The 21,978-nt window shown below is 43.1% G+C and overlaps 1 protein-coding gene across 1 annotated transcript in view; it reads left to right on the forward strand.

Moving 5' to 3' along the window:
* Positions 1–21,978, forward strand: part of LOC106577377 (transcription factor COE3) — a 217,881-nt gene that overhangs the window by 149,507 nt on the left and 46,396 nt on the right. Inside the window, exons 9-11 of the mRNA XM_082964544.1 lie at positions 13,997–14,127; positions 15,144–15,301; positions 20,627–21,375. Of these exons, the coding sequence (XP_082820670.1) occupies positions 13,997–14,127; positions 15,144–15,301; positions 20,627–21,375 (1,038 nt within the window). The remainder of the gene's footprint in view (positions 1–13,996; positions 14,128–15,143; positions 15,302–20,626; positions 21,376–21,978) is intronic.

Below are 21,978 nucleotides of genomic sequence, written 5' to 3' on the forward strand. Positions count from 1 at the left end.
TCATTGTCATCTTTAGCTCCTCTGGTAGATGCTGAGATAAAGATCCTTCTGGTGTAGTTCCTTCAGATCACTTCTGTCCCTTTATAGTATCACAAAGTAGTTCTCGAATTCTCCATCTCTCATTGTATTTCACTAGTACATTTCATAAACACATATATATATAATATTTATAATTATTATAATTATTGTTATTGCACTGTGTGAAATATGTAGTGATCTCTATTCACATGTGTTTTCAATAGGGCTCTTACTCAATTGCTTTCTAAAATAAACATCAAATCTGCAATTGATTTGTAGTGAGATCAGGTTGTGTAACGGCCGTCGTTAGAGAAAGACCAAGGTGGAGCGGAGGATGTGTTCATCTTGAATGAATTTTAATTGAAAAGAGAACACTTGACAAAATAAACAAAATGACAGCCGACAGTTCTGTCAGGTACTAACAACGAAACAGAAAGCACTAAACAGAAACAATTACCCACAAAAACCCAAAGGAAAACCAGGCTACTTATGTGTGACTCCCAATCAGCAACAACGAACTACAGCTGTGCCTGATTGGGAGCCACACACGGCCCAAAACAAAGAAATACAAAAACATAGAAAAATGAACATAGAACGCCCACCCAATGTAACACCCTGGCCTAACCAAAATAAAGAACAAAAACCCCTCTCTATGGCCAGGGCGTTACAGGTTGTTACTGGGTTCTGTAGTGTGAGATCAGGTTGTTGTTTCTGGGTTCTGTAGTGTGAGATCAGGTTGTTGTTTCTGGGTTCTGTAGTGTGAGATCAGGTTGTTGTTTCTGGGTTCTGTAGTGTGAGATCAGGTTGTTGTTACTGGGTTCTGTAGTGTGAGATCAGGTTGTTGTTACTGGGTTCTGTAGTGTGAGATCAGGTTGTTGTTACTGGGTTCTGTAGTGTGAGATCAGGTTGTTACTGGGTTCTGTAGTGTGAGATCAGGTTGTTACTGGGTTCTGTAGTGTGAGATCAGGTTGTTACTGGGTTCTGTAGTGTGAGATCAGGTTGTTACTGGGTTCTGTAGTGTGAGATCAGGTTGTTACTGGGTTCTGTAGTGTGAGATCAGGTTGTTTCTGGGTTCTGTAGTGTGAGATCAGGTTGTTGTTACTGGGTTCTGTAGTGTGAGATCAGGTTGTTACTGGGATCTGTAGTGTGAGATCAGGTTGTTACTGGGTTCTGTAGTGTGAGATCAGGTTGTTACTGGGATCTGTAGTGTGAGATCAGGTTGTTACTGGGTTCTGTAGTGAGATCAGGTTGTTTCTGGGTTCTGTAGTGTGAGATCAGGTTGTTACTGGGTTCTGTAGTGAGATCAGGTTGTTTCTGGGTTCTGTAGTGTGAGATCAGGTTGTTACTGGGATCTGTAGTGTGAGATCAGGTTGTTACTGGGTTCTGTAGTGAGATCAGGTTGTTACTGGGTTCTGTAGTGAGATCAGGTTGTTCCTGGGTTCTGTAGTGTGAGATCAGGTTGTTACTGGGTTCTGTAGTGTGAGATCAGGTTGTTACTGGGTTCTGTAGTGTGAGATCAGGTTGTTACTGGGTTCTGTAGTGTGAGATCAGGTTGTTACTGGGTTCTGTAGTGTGAGATCAGGTTGTTTCTGGGTTCTGTAGTGTGATATCAGGTTGTTACTGGGTTCTGTAGTGTGAGATCAGGTTGTTACTGGGTTCTGTAGTGTGAGATCAGGTTGTTTCTGGGTTCTGTAGTGTGATATCAGGTTGTTACTGGGTTCTGTAGTGTGAGATCAGGTTGTTACTGGGTTCTGTAGTGTGAGATCAGGTTGTTGTTACTGGGTTCTGTAGTGTGAGATCAGGTTGTTACTGGGTTCTGTAGTGTGAGATCAGGTTGTTGTTACTGGGTTCTGTAGTGTGAGATCAGGTTGTTACTGGGTTCTGTAGTGTGAGATCAGGTTGTTACTGGGTTCTGTAGTGTGAGATCAGGTTGTTACTGGGTTCTGTAGTGTGAGATCAGGTTGTTGTTACTGGGTTCTGTAATGTGAGATCAGGTTGTTACTGGGTTCTGTAGTGTGAGATCAGGTTGTTACTGGGTTCTGTAGTGTGAGATCAGGTTGTTACTGGGTTCTGTAGTGTGAGATCAGGTTGTTACTGGGTTCTGTAGTGTGAGATCAGGTTGTTACTGGGTTCTGTAGTGTGAGATCAGGTTGTTACTGGGTTCTGTAGTGTGAGATCAGGTTGTTACTGGGTTCTGTAGTGTGAGATCAGGTTGTTACTGGGTTCTGTAGTGTGAGATCAGGTTGTTACTGGGTTCTGTAGTGTGAGATCAGGTTGTTACTGGGTTCTGTAGTGTGAGATCAGGTTGTTACTGGGTTCTGTAGTGTGAGATCAGGTTGTTACTGGGTTCTGTAGTGTGAGATCAGGTTGTTACTGGGTTCTGTAGTGTGAGATCAGGTTGTTACTGGGTTCTGTAGTGTGAGATCAGGTTGTTACTGGGTTCTGTAGTGTGAGATCAGGTTGTTACTGGGTTCTGTAGTGTGAGATCAGGTTGTTACTGGGTTCTGTAGTGTGAGATCAGGTTGTTACTGGGTTCTGTAGTGTGAGATCAGGTTGTTACTGGGTTCTGTAGTGTGAGATCAGGTTGTTACTGGGTTCTGTAGTGTGAGATCAGGTTGTTACTGGGTTCTGTAGTGTGAGATCAGGTTGTTTCTGGGTTCTGTAGTGTGAGATCAGGTTGTTACTGGGTTCTGTAGTGTGAGATCAGGTTGTTACTGGGTTCTGTAGTGAGATCAGGTTGTTACTGGGTTCTGTAGTGTGAGATCAGGTTGTTACTGGGTTCTGTAGTGTGAGATCAGGTTGTTACTGGGTTCTGTAGTGTGAGATCAGGTTGTTACTGGGTTCTGTAGTGAGATCAGGTTGTTACTGGGTTCTGTAGTGTGAGATCAGGTTGTTGTTACTGGGTTCTGTAGTGTGAGATCAGGTTGTTACTGGGTTCTGTAGTGTGAGATCAGGTTGTTACTGGGTTCTGTAGTGTGAGATCAGGTTGTTACTGGGTTCTGTAGTGTGAGATCAGGTTGTTACTGGGTTCTGTACTGTGAGATCAGGTTGTTACTGGGTTCTGTAGTGTGAGATCAGGTTGTTACTGGGTTCTGTAGTGTGAGATCAGGTTGTTACTGGGTTCTGTAGTGTGAGATCAGGTTGTTACTGGGTTCTGTAGTGTGAGATCAGGTTGTTACTGGGTTCTGTACTGTGAGATCAGGTTGTTACTGGGTTCTGTAGTGTGAGATCAGGTTGTTACTGGGTTCTGTAGTGTGAGATCAGGTTGTTACTGGGTTCTGTAGTGTGAGATCAGGTTGTTACAGGGTTCTGTAGTGAGATCAGGTTGTTACTGGGTTCTGTAGTGTGAGATCAGGTTGTTACTGGGTTCTGTAGTGTGAGATCAGGTTGTTACTGGGTTCTGTAGTGTGAGATCAGGTTGTTTCTGGGTTCTGTAGTGTGAGATCAGGTTGTTACTGGGTTCTGTAGTGTGAGATCAGGTTGTTGTTACTGGGTTCTGTAGTGTGAGATCAGGTTGTTGTTACTGGGTTCTGTAGTGTGAGATCAGGTTGTTACTGGGTTCTGTAGTGTGAGATCAGGTTGTTACTGGGTTCTGTAGTGTGAGATCAGGTTGTTTCTGGGTTCTGTAGTGTGAGATCAGGTTGTTTCTGGGTTCTGTAGTGTGAGATCAGGTTGTTACTGGGTTCTGTAGTGTGAGATCAGGTTGTTACTGGGTTCTGTAGTGAGATCAGGTTGTTACTGGGTTCTGTAGTGAGATCAGGTTGTTACTGGGTTCTGTAGTGTGAGATCAGGTTGTTTCTGGGTTCTGTAGTGTGAGATCAGGTTGTTTCTGGGTTCTGTAGTGAGATCAGGTTGTTACTGGGTTCTGTAGTGTGAGATCAGGTTGTTTCTGGGTTCTGTAGTGTGAGATCAGGTTGTTACTGGGTTCTGTAGTGTGAGATCAGGTTGTTACTGGGTTCTGTAGTGAGATCAGGTTGTTACTGGGTTCTGTAGTGTGAGATCAGGTTGTTACTGGGTTCTGTAGTGTGAGATCAGGTTGTTACTGGGTTCTGTAGTGTGAGATCAGGTTGTTACTGGGTTCTGTAGTGTGAGATCAGGTTGTTACTGGGTTCTGTAGTGTGAGATCAGGTTGTTACTGGGTTCTGTAGTGTGAGATCAGGTTGTTTCTGGGTTCTGTAGTGTGAGATCAGGTTGTTACTGGGTTCTGTAGTGAGATCAGGTTGTTGTTACTGGGTTCTGTAGTGTGAGATCAGGTTGTTACTGGGTTCTGTAGTGAGATCAGGTTGTTACTGGGTTCTGTAGTGTGAGATCAGGTTGTTACTGGGTTCTGTAGTGTGAGATCAGGTTGTTACTGGGTTCTGTAGTGTGAGATCAGGTTGTTACTGGGTTCTGTAGTGTGAGATCAGGTTGTTACTGGGTTCTGTAGTGAGATCAGGTTGTTACTGGGTTCTGTAGTGTGAGATCAGGTTGTTACTGGGTTCTGTAGTGTGAGATCAGGTTGTTACTGGGTTCTGTAGTGTGAGATCAGGTTGTTACTGGGTTCTGTAGTGTGAGATCAGGTTGTTACTGGGTTCTGTAGTGTGAGATCAGGTTGTTACTGGGTTCTGTAGTGTGAGATCAGGTTGTTACTGGGTTCTGTAGTGTGAGATCAGGTTGTTTCTGGGTTCTGTAGTGTGAGATCAGGTTGTTACTGGGTTCTGTAGTGTGAGATCAGGTTGTTACTGGGTTCTGTAATGTGAGATCAGGTTGTTACTGGGTTCTGTAGTGTGAGATCAGGTTGTTTCTGGGTTCTGTAGTGAGATCAGGTTGTTACTGGGTTCTGTAGTGTGAGATCAGGTTGTTTCTGGGTTCTGTAGTGTGAGATCAGGTTGTTGTTACTGGGTTCTGTAGTGTGAGATCAGGTTGTTACTGGGTTCTGTAGTGTGAGATCAGGTTGTTGTTACTGGGTTCTGTAGTGAGATCAGGTTGTTACTGGGTTCTGTAGTGAGATCAGGTTGTTACTGGGTTCTGTAGTGTGAGATCAGGTTGTTTCTGGGTTCTGTAGTGTGAGATCAGGTTGTTACTGGGTTCTGTAGTGTGAGATCAGGTTGTTGTTACTGGGTTCTGTAGTGTGAGATCAGGTTGTTACTGGGTTCTGTAGTGTGAGATCAGGTTGTTTCTGGGTTCTGTAGTGTGAGATCAGGTTGTTTCTGGGTTCTGTAGTGTGAGATCAGGTTGTTACTGGGTTCTGTAGTGTGAGATCAGGTTGTTACTGGGTTCTGTAGTGTGAGATCAGGTTGTTACTGGGTTCTGTAGTGTGAGATCAGGTTGTTACTGGGTTCTGTAGTGTGAGATCAGGTTGTTACTGGGTTCTGTAGTGTGAGATCAGGTTGTTTCTGGGTTCTGTAGATCCTTATTGAAGCACTACTGTAGTGTCGTACTCATCAGTGAGAAAACCAGCACAGCTGTCTCCACATCAGAAGATTGACTGATTGGCTGCTCTGCTGAAAAAGGAAAAAAGAGAGAAAAATACATTCGAAGGAGCAAAGTCTGGGAAATATAAATGCAGGAAGGACAGAGTTCAACCTTCTAGCCTTCCTGTTGGACTCAGTTCAGTTCAAACACTCTGGAAAACGTGACCTTGTCAAACGTATATTAGCTAGTCATCACTGGCAAGTACAAGTGGCTTGTATGTATAATATTGTGTTACCCAGACCTGTAAGAGTATGAGCGCTTTTGGTCTTAATTAGGCAGTAATTATCATAATGCTATCAAAACACTAGTGTTTTAATAATGCAACAGGAAAGGCAAAGCAAAGGCGTTATATCAATGAAATGCACTATATCAACCCCCAAAACTCTGCAGGGGAAGGAAAGGACTGTGGTTTTTTTTTTTGGGGGGGGGGGGTTCTTTACTAATGACAAAACGGGCAGAGAAAGACAATGTAATAATTGATGGTTAGCCCTAAGCTGTGAAGTCGTTACGGCCCGTGACGTATTGTTTGTCTCTCGCTCTCGCTCTCCGTATCCACGGGATAGAAGGCGTGTTTTGCTTAGCAACCGGCTTTAATTAGGAGAGCAATTAAAGAGATTGAGCCCCCCCCCTCCCCTCCCCTCTACCGCGGGTCTCCCCCTGTCTGAGGGGGTCCTGCGGGACAGGGGAACTGGCGTCTGCACAGCCTACTCACCCAACCCAACAACCACTGAAGCATCTCATCATCAAAAGGCCCTATGTGCAGCAGAGCTCCTGTCCTTATGAATCTGGATTTGGACTGGTGGTAGTCAGATGATCCATCTCCTAATCTGGAGTGTATCTCCTCCACCTTCCCTTTATTAAGTGAAGACCACACAGATCTATAACGTGTGTATGGATTGTGTTAGAGGGCAGACATGGCTGGGTAGAATGGTACATTTAGTGAAGAAACAATTCTAACATTTGAAACGCAGTCTCTTATCACAGAGTCAAATCTCAGATTACTGATATTTTATTGTCTACCCATTTTAGAGAGAGAGAGAGGTAGATGTGCGCAGACAGACAGACAGACAGACAGACAGACAGACAGACAGACAGACAGACAGACAGACAGACAGACAGACAGACAGACAGACAGACAGACAGACAGACAGACAGACAGACAGACAGACAGTGTGATCAGCAGCAGGATATACAGTCATAAGGTATAGTCCATATAACTATGCTTTAGATTGGCTACAAAGTCTGTATAGGAATACCTATATACTCTGTTTATCTGCAATTCTGCCTCACTACTACAACCTATTATCTACATTTATAACATCAGCTGAATATAATGTATTCCAGGTGATGGTATAATGATTCCCTCCACCCACTCTAGGTATAGTCCATATAACTATGCTTTAGATTGGCTACAAAGTCTGTATAGGAATACCTATATACTCTGTTTATCTGCAATTCTGCCTCACTACTACAACCTATTATCTACATTTATAACATCAGCTGAATATAATGTATTCCAGGTGATGGTATAATGATTCCCTCCACCCACTCTATCCCCCCCCCCCCCCCCCCCCCCCACCCTTACTCTCTCACCTCCACGTGTTCCTCAGTTCATAAATGAGCCTGTAGTCGTCAGTAAGGGGTGTGTAAAGAGCGTCTCAGCGATCCTCGTCTGTGTCTACGCTCTACCGTGTGTGTGTCGTACTCAGCGACCCGGCTCTCCTGGAGGCCTGCAGCGTGGATCTGATTTGCATGCCAAGTGGCTGTAACGCTGTTAGGTTGATGCAATAAAGACAAGCGGATCCAGGCTGCAAGGCTTTAGCCAGTAAAGAGGAGCAGATGGCCCTAGGAGAGGTAAAAGGTATAATCCCATCAGCAGCAGTATCAACCTGCCATCTGGAGAACACCAACACAATTACAAGACATTTTTAGCAGGCAGAACAAAGGAAGTCCTCAGTACGTACAGCACAGCAGGCAAGATGAGACCTGTTGGAGTGTCTCAATACTGGAGGGATGAGGAGGAAGGTGACTAAAGGATGTGTCCCAAATGCCACCCTATTTTATATGAAGGGCACTACTACCCCATAGGCCCTGGTCAAAAGTAGGGCACTACATGGTGCCATTTGGGATGTACACTAACACAGTGCCATGTTGCCTTGGAGAGAGGAGTGCTGATTAGAGCTTCACAATGCGAGGCAGGAGCTGAACGCAGAGAGAAGTACGAACCCAACGCCTTTGTTCAGTAAACAAGACACATGGGACATGGGGAGGTGAGCTGGGAGGCCTGGTAGGTTGTGGGTAGTCAACACCAGACACAGGGGGACGTGGGGAGGTGAGCTGGGAGGCCTGGTAGGTTGTGGGTAGACAACACCAGGCACAGGGGGACGTGGGGAGGTGAGCTGGGAGGCCTGGTAGGTTGTGGGTAGTCAGTACCAAATCTTTCTCTGGCTCTCTCTCTTCCTCTCTTGGCTCCTTGTTGACTGTCCACTTGAAGCACAACAAAGCCAGAGATTCGTTGGAGTGTGACAAGTGATGTTGAGATAAGACACATGCAGGCGCCGAACCGCTTCCAGAAGACTTGGCATTATGAGAAAAATCACCAGAGAGCTGGCAAGCAGGGAGGAAGTGATGTGTTAGTCGTTAGTTAGTCGTTAGTTAGTCATTAGTTAGTTGTTAGTTAGTCGTTAGTTAGTCATTAGTTAGTCGTTAGTTAGTCGTTAGTTAGTCGTTAGTTAGTCATTAGTTAGTCGTTAGTTAGTCGTTAGTTAGTCGTTAGTTAGTCATTAGTTAGTCATTAGTTAGTCGTTAGTTAGTCATTAGTTAGTCGTTAGTTAGTCGTTAGTTAGTCGTTAGTTAGTTGTTAGTTAGTCGTTAGTTAGTCATTAGTTAGTCGTTAGTTAGTCATTAGTTAGTTGTTAGTTAGTCGTTAGTTAGTCATTAGTTAGTCGTTAGTTAGTCGTTAGTTAGTCATTAGTTAGTTGTTAGTTAGTCGTTAGTTAGTCATTAGTTAGTCGTTAGTTAGTTGTTAGTTAGTCATTAGTTAGTCGTTAGTTAGTCATTAGTTAGTCGTTAGTTAGTTGTTAGTTAGTCATTAGTTAGTCGTTAGTTAGTCATTAGTTAGTCGTTAGCTAGTGAATAATGCAATATAATATCCCAATACTGACATAAAAATGTAGAGGAAAACATTTGATGAATATTGTTTAATATATTATATAGTAAATATAGGTCCTTTATGATTTTTAAATAATATTTACAAAATTAATATAGCAATCCAACTAATTAGAATAATGCTAAGTTGTACCTAGCCTGCTTAGCCTGGTATTCCTGTATGTTGGGTGAACTTGGCTTCAGAACAGCCTACCTAGCCTGGTATTCCTGTATGTTGGGTGAACTGGTCTTCAGAACATCCTTCCCCAGTCTGGTCCTGTTCCAGCCCGTCCGTCTCTCCTTCTCTCTCTCGCTGGCTGGCTGCGTACGTCTGCTCTCTCCAATTTCCATCATTTGCTTGAGCGCATTGTGCACGTATATCATTAGATGGCTAACGCTGTCTGTGTAATTTGGTTTGCCATGCTCCCCATTGAACACATGTCCCCCCCTTCTATATGTGCATTGAAAATGCATGCTAATCACGGGCAGAATGGAGGTGGCTCATGCACGGCTCGGTTTAGAGCAACCCCGGACCCCCAGTCTCGGCCCCCGTCTCTCCCGTCTCCACGCTGGGCACCAAAGGGGGAAGCATTGAGAAATTTGAGTCGGTGTGTGTGTGTGTGTGTGTGTGTGTGTGTGTGGCTGTCTGAAGCCCCAGCTGCCAGCCAGCCCCTCCTGTGCCTCTGCTCTGCCCAGTCCACCCCCCACCCCCACCCAGCCTCTTCTCCCTAACCCCCCCACCTGCCTCCCTTTAGCCCCCCCAACAACCCCCCACCACAACCCACCCTTCCTTCCTTCCTTCCTTCTGTCCGTCCCTCCGTCCCTCCCTCACACCCTCCGTCCCTCCCTCCCTCCCTCCCTCCCTCCCTCCCTCCCTCTCACCTACAGAAAGTAAATTTGTTTACTGTAATTTTTGGTGAATTATTTGCTATAATTGGCATCGCTGATGAAGGTCAGTCCCTTTGAGGAGTCTTGTCTGTCTTTAGAGAGTTGATGCTTTTTCAAACGCTCCTGCCTGCAATTAAGAAAAGCAAATGTCACTCGCAAGCCTCAGAAATGAAAATTTGTATGAACTTATTAGCATGGAGTCAACAGTGCCAGTTAAGGGCAGCCCTCCCTCCCTCCCTCCCTCCCTCCCTCCCTCCCTCCCTCCCTCCCTCCCTCCCTCCCTCCCTCCCTCCCTCCCTCCCTCCCTCCCTCCCTCCCTCCCTCTCTCTCTCTCTCCCTCGCCCTCTCCCCTCTCTCTCTCGCCCTCTCCCCTCCATCTTTCTCCCTCCCTCCCTCCCTCCCTCCCTCCCTCCCTCCCTCCCTCCCTCCCTCCCTCCCTCCCTCCCTCCCTCCCTCCCTCCCTCCCTCCCTCCCTCCCTCCTGTGGCGGTGTGTGCTGTGGGCTCATGGCCCCTCTGCTACACAGGGAGATGCTCGTGGAATGAGCAAATACAACCTCGGCTGGTCCAACATTAAAGCAAACAAAGACTGGAGCCTTGTCTGGAGTGTAGAACACAACAATACCTAATGGTGATTAACCTGGCTGGCTGACAGAGAGCTAGCTGAGGGAAAGAGAGGGGGAAATCAATGCTTGATGGCAATGATTATATAGCCTCATTATTCATCATATAAATATAACCCATTATTATTTATCAATATTTTATCATTTATATTTTTATTAACAGATATATTTAAAAAAATTCCACATATTTTTTTAAACATAAATTCGTTTTTGTGCTGCTTTTATATAAACTGAATTACAATATTGCAATGATAGAAACATTGGTGTTACTGTGGTAGCTATTATAAACTCAGACATCTTAGCTATAACAAGGATGTTACAGTGGTACAGGATGATAGCTGGTATAAACTCAGACATCTTAGCTATAACAATGATGTTACAGTGGTACAGGATGATAGCTGGTATAAACTCAGACATCTTAGCTATAACAATGATGTTACAGTGGTACAGGATGATAGCTGGTATAAACTCAGACATCTTAGCTATAACAATGATGTTACAGTGGTACAGGATGATAGCTGGTATAAACTCAGACATCTTAGTTATAACTACCCCAATTACACTAAAAGGTTCTACAGATTACAAAACATCCTTTTGTGAATTATTTAAAAGGCTTTGTGGCTTTACAGTCAAAAGCACCTTTCCATTGTCTCTCCTTCTATCCCCGGTCAACAACAATAAGAGAGATGGACAGAAAAATAAAACACATTTAAAATGAAGGAGCAGTTAATGTAGAGGGTGGAGGAGTGAGAGTGGGGGAGGAAATACATTACTGTTAGTCACCTCCCTCCCACTGACCGTTTAGCATCAGGAAATAGAGCAGGACAACTGAGCGTTAATTGACAAAGTGTACATCTTTATAGTATCTAGTCTCTTTGTAGCAGAATCTGCATTCAGAATCCTCATCAAAGTGAGGCCAGTGGAAGGCTGGGTGTAGAAGAAGGTGTGATAAAAGAGAGAGAGAGAGAGAGAGAGAACATTCAAACGGGGGGCTGGGACGCTCTCTGTCCCTGACTGTTTGACTCAGTGATGGCTACTGGTGGTCCTGAGCTTGCTAGCACTCCTGTAACGATTCTGACATTTTTTCAATATTAACTACCTGTCAAAGGTTTTTTTCATTTTTTTTTGTTGTATTTTCTACATTGTAGGATAATAGTGAAGACATCAAAACTATGAAATAACACATTGCAATTATGTAGTAACCAAAAAAGTGTTAAACAAATCAAAATATATTTTATGATCGAAATTCTTCAAATAGCCACCCTTTGCCTTGATGACAGCTTTGCAAACTCTTGTCATTCTCTCAACCAGCTTCATTTGGTATACACCTGGAATGCATTTCAATTAACAGGTGTGCCTTCTTAAAAGTTACTTTGTGGAATTTCTTTCCTTCTTAATGTGTTTGAGCCAATCAGTTGTGTTGTAACAATGGGGGGAGGGGTTATAGAGAAGATAGCCCATCTGGTAAAAGACCAAGTCCATATTATAGCAAGAACAGCTCAAATAAGCAAAGAAAAATGACAGTCCATCATTACTTTAAGACATGATTTAAGCCCACTAGAAAGTGTGTGCCCTTAGGCTTGGAGGGAAGCAAAAGTCATTCAGCTACCTAAGAATAGTAAATCCCCCTTTACTGGCTCAAATAGCCAACCAATCAGCCTGTTACCAACCCTTAGTAAACTTTTGGAAAAAGTATTGTTTGATCAGATACAATGCTATTTCACAGTAAACAAATTGACAACAGACTTTCAGCATGCCTATAGAGAAGGACAACAAGCACAGCACTTGCACAAATGACTGATGATTGGCTTAGAGAAATTGATGACAAAAATATTGTGAGGGCTGTTTTGTTAGACTTCATTGCGGCCTTGGACATTATCCATCATGGTCTGCTGCTGGTAAAATGTATGTGTTATGGCTTTACACCCCCTGCTATATTGTGGATAAAGAGTTACCTGTCTAACAGAACACAGAGGGTGTTCTTTAGTGGAAGCATCTCCAACATAATCTAGGTAGAATCAGGAATTCCCCAAGGCAGCTGTCTAGGCTCATTACTTTTTTCAATCTTTACTAATGAATTGCCACTGGCTTTGAGGAAAGCCAGAGTGTCTATGTATGTGGATGACTCAACACTATACACTTCAGCTACTACAGCGACTGAAATGACTGCAACACGTAACAAAGAGTTGCAGTTAGTTTCAGAGTGGGGGGCAAGGAATAAGTTAGCCCTAAATATTTCTAAAACTAATAGCATTGTATTTGGGACAAATCATTCACTAAACCCTAAACCTCAACTAAATCTTGTAATAAATTATGTGGAAATTGAGCAAGTTGAGGTGAGTAAACGGCTTGGAGTTACCCTGGATTGTAAACTGTCATGGTCAAAACATAATGATACAACAGTAGCTAAAATGGGGGGAAGTCTGTCCATGATAAGGCATTGCTCTACCTTCTTAACAGCACTATCAACAAGGCAGGTCCTACAGGCCCTAGTGTTGTCGCACCTTGACTACTGTTCAGTCGTGTGGTCAGTTGCCACAAAAAAGGACTTAGGAAAATTGCAATTGGCTCAGAACAGGGCAGCACGGCTGGCTCAGAACAGGGCAGCACGCCTGGCTCAGAACAGGGCAGCACGGCTCGCCCTTGGATGTACAGAGAGCTGATATTAGTAATATGCATGTCAATTTCTCCTGGCTCAAAGTGGAGGAGAGATTGACTTCATCACTGCTTGTATGAGAGGTATTGACATGTTGAATGCACCGAGCTGTCTGTCTAAACTACTGGCACACAGCTCGAACACCCATGTATACCCCACAAGACATACCACCAGAGGTCTCTTCACAGTCCCCAATTCCAGAACAGACTATGGAAGGCGCACAGTACTACATAGATCCATGACTACATGGAACTCTATTCCACATCAAGTAACTCATGCAAGCAGTAGAATCAGATTTAAAAAACAGATTAAAAAAAACACCTTATGGAACAGCGGGGACTGTGACGCAACACAAACATAGGCACAGACACACACACACACACACACACACACACACACACACACACACACACACACACACACACACACACACACACACACACACACACACACACACACATGATAGCACATGCACTATACACACACGTACACATGGATTTAGTACTGTATATATGTGGTAGTGGTGGAGTAGGGGCCTGAGGGCACACAGTCTGTGAATATATTGTAATGTTTTTAAAATTGTATAAAGGCACACTTAACCAGCATGGTTACCAAAGCATTCTGCAGCGATACGCCATCCCATCTGGTTTGGGCTTAGTGGGACTATCATTTGTTTTTCAACAGGACAATGACTCAACACACCTCCAGTCTATGTAAGGGCTATTTGACCAAGAAGGAGAGTGATGTCTTCACAAATATTTCTACAAAGTAGAAAATAGTAAAAATAAAGAAAAACCCTTGAATGAGTAGGTGTTGTAGACCTTAGGACCAGTAGAGGCCTGGAGATGCTAAACGTGTTTATGTTAATTAACGGTCTTTTGCAATGACAATAACCCGGCTGACAAAAAATGTCATGACCGCCACAGCCCGAGTAACAGCCATATTTACCCCGACACACCATTTGCTACAGCAAGTCATTTTTTTCCTCTGGATTTCTGTAGCTAGAACAAACCAATAGTCTGTCGGTCTTTTGCCTTGTAAAAGATGCTAATGAGTTTTGTCTTTAACCACATGAGTAACGCTGCTCGGTCTGATGTAAGATCTGGCTTTTCAGTGCCTGGTGTTTTGTTTTATTATTCAGGCTAGTTGGTTAGTAGTCTAGCAGATGGGAAGGTCCTAAATTCTCTCTGTTGTTCTGTCTGTTACAAGCAGCTACCCCCTGCATCAAAGCCATCAGCCCTAGTGAAGGATGGACCACGGGAGGAGCCACAGTCATCATCATAGGAGATAACTTCTTTGACGGTCTCCAAGTTGTGTTCGGGACGATGCTTGTGTGGAGTGAGGTAAGAAGCCTTTGAAATGGTTCTTTATTCCAGACTCGGTGTTCTCATGTATACGTCAGAATCACTGTTGTATTTCAGAGCAATTAGCATAGAAAAAAACAACATAGATTTCTGAATTGTGGGAAAAAAGGATAAATGTTAGCATGTACCACACAGCAGTTTGTGTTAATGGAATCTGACACTTTACACAGCTTTGCTTATACTGTTTGCACCCTGTATAGTTGATCAAGCAGTCTGAAGCATGCTAGCTAATGGGCTCTTTTAGCTGCAGCTATCCCCATTAATATCAGCTTTGCTCCTGTGGAATAATCACAGGAGTAGATCAGAAGCTAGATAATGGAAAACAGGCGGGGAAAAATGTGAATCCGATTGAAACCAAGAAACCTCTCAGGAACGGGGAAAAGAAAACCGTTAAGGTTTCGCAAAAAACAATGGAACAATTAGGGGGCCTGAGATATAACAAGAGTGAATTAACACTGTGAGGGAAGGGGGCAGAGGGGAGTTGGGGGGAGGGGGTATGGACATATGGAGGCGTTTTTGATGTGAACCACGGCCCTCTGGCCCTTCCTGTGAAAAACCCCAAACCCCAAACCCAGAACATTTACTGATTAAAGAAAAGACCAAGAGACAACCCAGAAAACTTAGAGCTGAGAGCCGTTCCTTCAGGGCAGTGTGGCTGTGTAGCAGTGTGTGTGTGTGTGTGTGTGTGTGTGTGTGTGTGTGTGTGTGTGTGTGTGTGTGTGTGTGTGTGTGTGTGTGTGTGTGTGTGTGTGTGTGTGGTGTGTGTGTGTGTGTGTGTGTGTGTGTGTGTGTGTGTGTGTGTGTGTGTGTGTGTGTGTGTAGCCTTGATACCCCAGCTAGATGACAGGCTAATTTAGACTCATTGCTGTAATTGACTGGAGCTGGCAAGCGTCACTCCACCAGCCAGAGTAGAGCCGGCAGTCAGACAGGCATCGCCCAGCACTTCACGCTGTTCACTCACCACTTCTGTTTGGTTCACCCATTGATTCCTACAGCTGATTACACCCCATGCCATCAGAGTGCAGACCCCACCCAGGCACATCCCAGGAGTCGTGGAAGTCACCCTCTCCTACAAGTCCAAGCAGTTCTGCAAAGGGGCTCCTGGACGATTTGTCTACACTGGTAAGACCATTACACTGGCTACTACTCTGTCTTAATGCTCCTTCTCTTAACCCTCACGCCCTCTCTCTGTCTGTCTCTCTGTCTCTCTGTCTGTCTCTCTGTCTCTCTGTCTCTCTCTCTGTCTGTCTCTCTGTCTCTCTGTCTCTCTCTCTCTCTGTCTGTCTCTCTGTCTCTCTGTCTCGTTCTCTCTCTGTTGTTCCCCCTTCATTCCATTGTTACTTTCCATTCTCCTCTCCTCCCTCTCTTCTCTTGTCTCTCTCACTCTTTCTGTCCCTTTCTCTCTCCCTGTCTGTCTCTTCATGCTCTGCTAAGAGCTGTGGAGTGGTGGCCCACCCAGCTGTAACAATGACTCCCAGCACTGCTCTGCTCTCCGGGCTGTAAAATGTGTGAGAGTTGCCTGGTTAGAGGTGATCCAAGGGGGCCTCTCTCTCTCTCTCTCTCTCTCTCTCTCTCTCTCTCTCTCTCTCTCAATTCAATTCAAGGGGTTTTATTGGCATGGGAAACATATGTTAACATTGCCAAAGCAAGTGAAGTAGATAATATACAAAAGTGAATTAAACAATAAAAATGAACAGTAAACATTACACTAACAGAAGTTCCAAAAGAATAAAGACATTACAAATGTCATATTATGTATATATACAGTGTTGTAACGATGTGCAAATGGTTAAAGTACAAAAGGGAAAATAAATGAACATAAATATGGGTTGTACTCACTGGTTTTGTAGGCAGTGTGCACATAGCCTGTCTTCTCTTGAGAGCCAGGTCTGCCTACGGCGGCCTTTCTCAATAGCAAGGTTATGCTCACTGAGTCTGTACATAGTCAAAGCTTTCCTTAAGTTTGGGTCAGTCACAGTGGTCAGGTATTCTGCCACTGTCTACTCTCTGTTTAGGGCCTAATAGTATTCTAGTTTGCTCAGTTTTTTTTGTTAATTCTTTCCAATGTGTCAAATAATAATCTTTTGGTTTTCTCATGATTTTGTTGGGTCTAGTTGTGTTGCTGTCCTGGGGCTCTGTGGGGTGTGTTTGTGTTTGTGAACAGAGCTCCAGGACCAGCTTGCTTAGGGGACTCTTCTCCAGGTTCATCCTCTGTAGGTGATTGCTTTGTTATGGAAGGTTTGGGAATCGCTTCCTTTTAGGTGGTTGTAGAATTTAACGGCTCTTTTCTGGATTTTGGTAATTAGCGGGTATCGGCTTAATTCTGCTCTGCATGCATTATTTGGTGTTTTACGTTGTACACAGAGGATATTTTTGCAGAATTCTGCATGCAGAGTCTTAATTTGGTGTTTGTCCCATTTTGTGAATTCTTGGTTGGTGAGCAGACCCCAGAACTCACAACCATAAAGGGTTGTGGGTTCTATAACTGATTCAAGTATTTTTAGCCAGATCCTAATTGGTATGTCAAATTTGATCTTCCTTTTGATGACATAGAATGCCCTTCTTGCCTTGTCTCTCAGAGTTACCTGTGGCGTTGATGTTTAGGCCAAGTTATCTATAGTTTTTTGTGTGCTCTAGGGCAACGGTGTCTAGATGGAATTTGTATTTGTGGTCCTGGCGACTGGACTTTTTTTGGAACACCATTATTTTTGGTTTTACTGAGATTTACTGTCAGGGTACAGGTCTGGCAGAATCTGTGCAGAGGATCTAGGTGCTGCTGTAGGCCCTCCTTGGTTGGTGACAACTCTCTCTCTCTCTCTCTCTCTCTCTCTCTCTCCCTCTCTCTCTCTCTCTCTCTCTCTCTCTGCTGTAATCCTATCCCTGTCCCATCTAGGGAGGCAGCTGCCAAGTCCTGTTAATCTCAAACCATCACAACACATCACATGACTCATCTCATGTCTCACTGTGGCCACGCTTTTTCCGAAGACGGAAAATAAAAAAAACTGTGCAGAGAGACACATGTTGCATTGCAGAGGTAGTGTGTGTGTGTGTTGGGGACTGTGTGTATGTGTACATATGTGCGTGCCCGCATGTGTGTGTGTGTGTGTGTGTGTGTGTGGTGTGTGTGTGTGTGTGTGTGTGTGTGTGTGTGTGTGTGTGTGTGTGTGTGTGTGTGTGTGTGTGCTTTCAGTCCTGGCTACGTGTGTGGGTTTGTGTTTATGTGTGGTGTGATAGTGTTTAGTAGTAGGGGTCACAATCTGGGACTGTCTGGGAGCCAGAGGCTGGTGAAGGCTAATCTATGGTCTGTAGCAGTTAGGGAAGGGTGTGTGTGTGTGTGTGTGTGTGTGTGTGTGTGTGTGTGTGTGTGTGTGTGTGTGTGTGTGTGTGTGTGTGTGTGTGTGTGTGTGTGTGTGTGTGTGTGTGTGTGTGTGTGTGTGTGTGTGTGTGTGTGTGTGTGTGTGTGTGTGTTTTAGGGGCAGAGAAGAGAAGGAGTGCAGTGATGAGTGAGAACAGGTCAATGTCTGTCTGACCTGGAAGCTTCTGTCTGATCCCAAATTGACGAGGACATTATGAGATAATCACCAGGAATTACTCTCACTCCTTGAAACCTGATCCAGGACCAGCTAGGGCTCTGGGCTTTGGTTAAAAGTAGTGCACTATATAGGGAGTAGTGTGCAATATGGGCTGCACCCTAACATTTAACCCCCGCTGCAGGAATGGACCAGAGAACAAGAAGGCAGCTGGATCATGCAATAACAGTGTAGTGTGCTGTGTAAAGATACATATATACATTAACACATGAATGGTGCTAATTCAGTCATATGATATACATTAACACATGAATGGTTCTAATTCAGTCATATAGAGGTATATACATTAACACATGAATGGTTTTAATTCAGTCATAATATATACATTAACACATGAATGGTTCTAATTCAGTCATATAGAGATATATACATTAACACATGAATGGTTCTAATTCAGTCATATTATATACATTAACACATGAATGGTTCTAATTCAGTCATATAGAGATATATACATTAACACATGAATGGTTCTAATTCAGTCATAATATATACATTAACACATGAATGGTTCTAATTCAGTCATATAGAGATATATACATTAACACATGAATGGTTCTAATTCAGTCATATAGAGGTATATACATTAACACATGAATGGTTCTAATTCAGTCATATTATATACATTAACACATGAATGGTTCTAATTCAGTCATATAGAGATATAGACATTAACACATGAATGGTTCTAATTCAGTCATAATAAATACATTAACACATGAATGGTTCTAATTCAGTCATATAGAGATATATACATTAACACATGAATGGTTCTAATTCAGTCATATTATATACATTAACACATGAATAGTTCTAATTCAGTCATATTATATACATCAACACATGAATGGTTCTAATTCAGTCATATAGAGATATACACATTAACACATGAATGGATCTGACACCGTCATATTATATACATTAACACATGAATGGTTCTGACACCGTCATATTATATACATTAACACATGAATGGTTCTGACACCGTCATATTATATACATTAAAACATGAATGGTTATAATACCGTCATAGAGAGGTATATACAGTATACAGTTGAAGTTGGAAGTTTACATACACTTAGGTTGGAGTCATTAAAACTCGTTTTTCAACCACTCCACAAATTTCTTGTTAACAAACTATAGTTTTGGCAAGTCGGTTAGGACATCTACTTTGTGCATGACACAAGTCATTTTTCCAACAATTGTTTACAGACAGATTATTTCACTTATAATTCACTGTATCACAATTCCAGTGGGTCAGAAGTTACACTAAGTTGACTGTGCCTTTAAACTGCTTGGAAAATTCCAGAAAATGATGTCATGGCTTTAGAAGCTTCTGATAGGCTAATTTACATAATTTGAGTCAATTGGAGATGTACCTGTGGATGTATTTCAAGGCCTACCTTCAAACGCAGTGCCTCTTTGCTTGACATCATGGGAAAATCAAAAGAAATCAGACAAGACCTCAGAAAAAAATTGTAGACCTCCACAAGTCAAGTTCATCCTTGGGAGCAATTTCCAAATGCCTGAAGGGAGCACATTCATCTGGACAAACAATAGTACGCAAGTATAAACACCATGGGACCACGCAGCCGTCATACCGCTCAGAAAGGAGACGCGTTCTGTCTCCTAGAGATGAACATACTTTGGTGCGAAAAGTGCAAATCAATCCCAGAAAAACAGCAAAGGACCTTGTGAAGATGCTTGAGGAAATAGGTACAAAAGTATCTATATCCACAGTAAATCGAGTCCTATATTGACAAACCTGAAAGGCCGCTCAGCAAGGAAGAAGCCACTGCTCCTAAACCACCATAAAAAAGCCAGACTACGGTTTGCAACTGCACATGGGGACAAAGATCGTACTTTTTGGAGAAATGTCCTCTGGTCTGATGAAACAAAAATAGAACTGTTTGACCGTAATGACCATCGTTATGTTTGGAGGAAAAAGGGGGAGGCTTGCAAGCCGAAGAACACCATCCCAACCGTGAAGCACGGGGGTGGCAGCACCATGATGTGGGGGTGCTTTGCTGCAGGAGGGACTGGTGCACTTCACAAAATAGATGGCATCATGGCATCTGTCATGAAGTTAAAGCTTGGTCGTAAATTAATCTTCCAAATGGACAATGACCCCAAGCATACTTCCGAAGTTGTGGCAAAATGGCTTAAGGACAACAAAGTCAAGGTATTGGAGTGGCCATCACAAAGCCCTGACCTCAATCCTATAGAAAATTTGTGGGCAGAATTGAAAAAGCGCATGGAGCAAGGAGGCCTACAAACCTGACTCAGTTACACCAGCTCTGTCCTGAGGAATGGGCCAAAATTCACCCAACCTATTGTGGGAAGCTTGTGGAAGGCTACCTGAAACGTTTGACCCAAGTTAAACAATTTAAAGGCAATGCTACCAAATACTAATTGAGTGTATGTAAACTTCTGACCCACTGGGAATGTGATGAAAGAAATTAAAACTGAAATAAATCATTCTCTCTATTATTATTCTGACCTTTCACATTTTTGAAATAAAGTTGTGATCCTAACTGACCTAAGACAGGGAATTTTTACTAGGATTAAATGTCAGGAATTGTGAAAAACAGAGTTTTAATGTATTTGGCTAAGGTGTATGTAAACTTCCGACTTCAACTGTATTAACACATGAATGGTTCTAATACAGTCATATTATATACATTACCACATGAATGGTGCTATTTCAGCCCCATATAAAAGTTCCATATTTAAAGCGGGAAGGGAGTGTTAGTCAGACTAAAGGGGACTACAATGGGAACTATCATCAGACTAAAGGGGACTACAATGGGAACTATCATCAGACTAAAGGGGACTACAATGGGAACTATCATCAGACTAAAGGGGACTACAATGGGAACTATCATCAGACTAAAGGGGGACTACAATGGGAACTATCATCAGACTAAAGGGGACTACAGTGGGAACTATCATCAGACTAAAGGGGACTACAGTGGGAACTATCATCAGACTAAAGGGGACTACAATGGGAACTATCATCAGACTAAAGGGGACTACAATGGGAACTATCATCAGACTAAAGGGGACTACAGTGGGAACTATCATCAGACTAAAGGGGACTACAGTGGGAACTATCATCAGACTAAAGGGGACTACAGTGGGAACTATCATCAGACTAAAGGGGACTACAATGGGAACTATCATCAGACTAAAGGGGACTACAATGGGAACTATCATCAGACTAAAGGGGACTACAATGGGAACTATCATCAGACTAAAGGGGACTACAATGGGAACTATCATCAGACTAAAGGGGACTACAATTTGAACTATCATCAGACTAAAGGGGACTACAATGAGAACTATCATCAGACTAAAGGGGACTACAATGGGAACTATCATCAGACTAAAGGGGACTACAATGGGAACTATCATCAGACTAAAGGGGACTACAATGGGAACTATCATCAGACTAAAGGGGACTACAATGGGAACTATCATCAGACTAAAGGGGACTACAATGAGAACTATCATCAGACTAAAGGGGACTACAATGGGAACTATCATCAGACTAAAGGGGACTACAATGGGAACTATCATCAGACTAAAGGGGACTACAGTGGGAACTATCACCTGACTAAAGGGGACTGCTCTCCTTGTCAGTGATTAGACAGCATTACTCTGAGGTGTTTTGAGTAACCCAGTATTTTTTTATCAATTCATAGATTTTTTAATGCAGTATTTATTAACTGTTGTTGAAATACGATAATGCAATGCTTTAATTGCTATTTTGTCTTTGACTAATACTGATGAGGTATATTTTTGTTCTAATTTCTACACTTTAATATTCATCCCATAAAAGCCTTGGAATTATTCAATTCTTAACAATTTCTTTCTAATTTGTGTAAGCACTATTGATTGGAAACAAATATTAACCCATTTTTCAGTAGTAGTTAATTCTGAAACAGCTTTTTGAACCTGATGTCTAAAAGGTCTCTGTAGTTTAAGCGAGAGGAGGGAATGGTATTTTTTGGAAAAGTAAATGTATCTAATTGAATGGCCGTCTAGTTATTTAACCAAATTGTTTGGAGGAAATGGGTGTTAACAATCCTCCCAGCATGATTCTAGAATCAGAACAGCTCATGTAGAATTTAGAAGGTTCACACGGACCCCCCTCCTTTTAAGCGACACACCCACTCACCAGGAATGAAAGGAATTATCCCAAATGACGGGGAGTCGACATTGGCTCCCTAGTGAGAGC

Source organism: Salmo salar, chromosome 18 (assembly GCF_965601325.2).
Source record: "Salmo salar chromosome 18, fSalSal1, whole genome shotgun sequence".
Taxonomy (NCBI): Eukaryota; Metazoa; Chordata; class Actinopteri; order Salmoniformes; family Salmonidae; genus Salmo; species Salmo salar.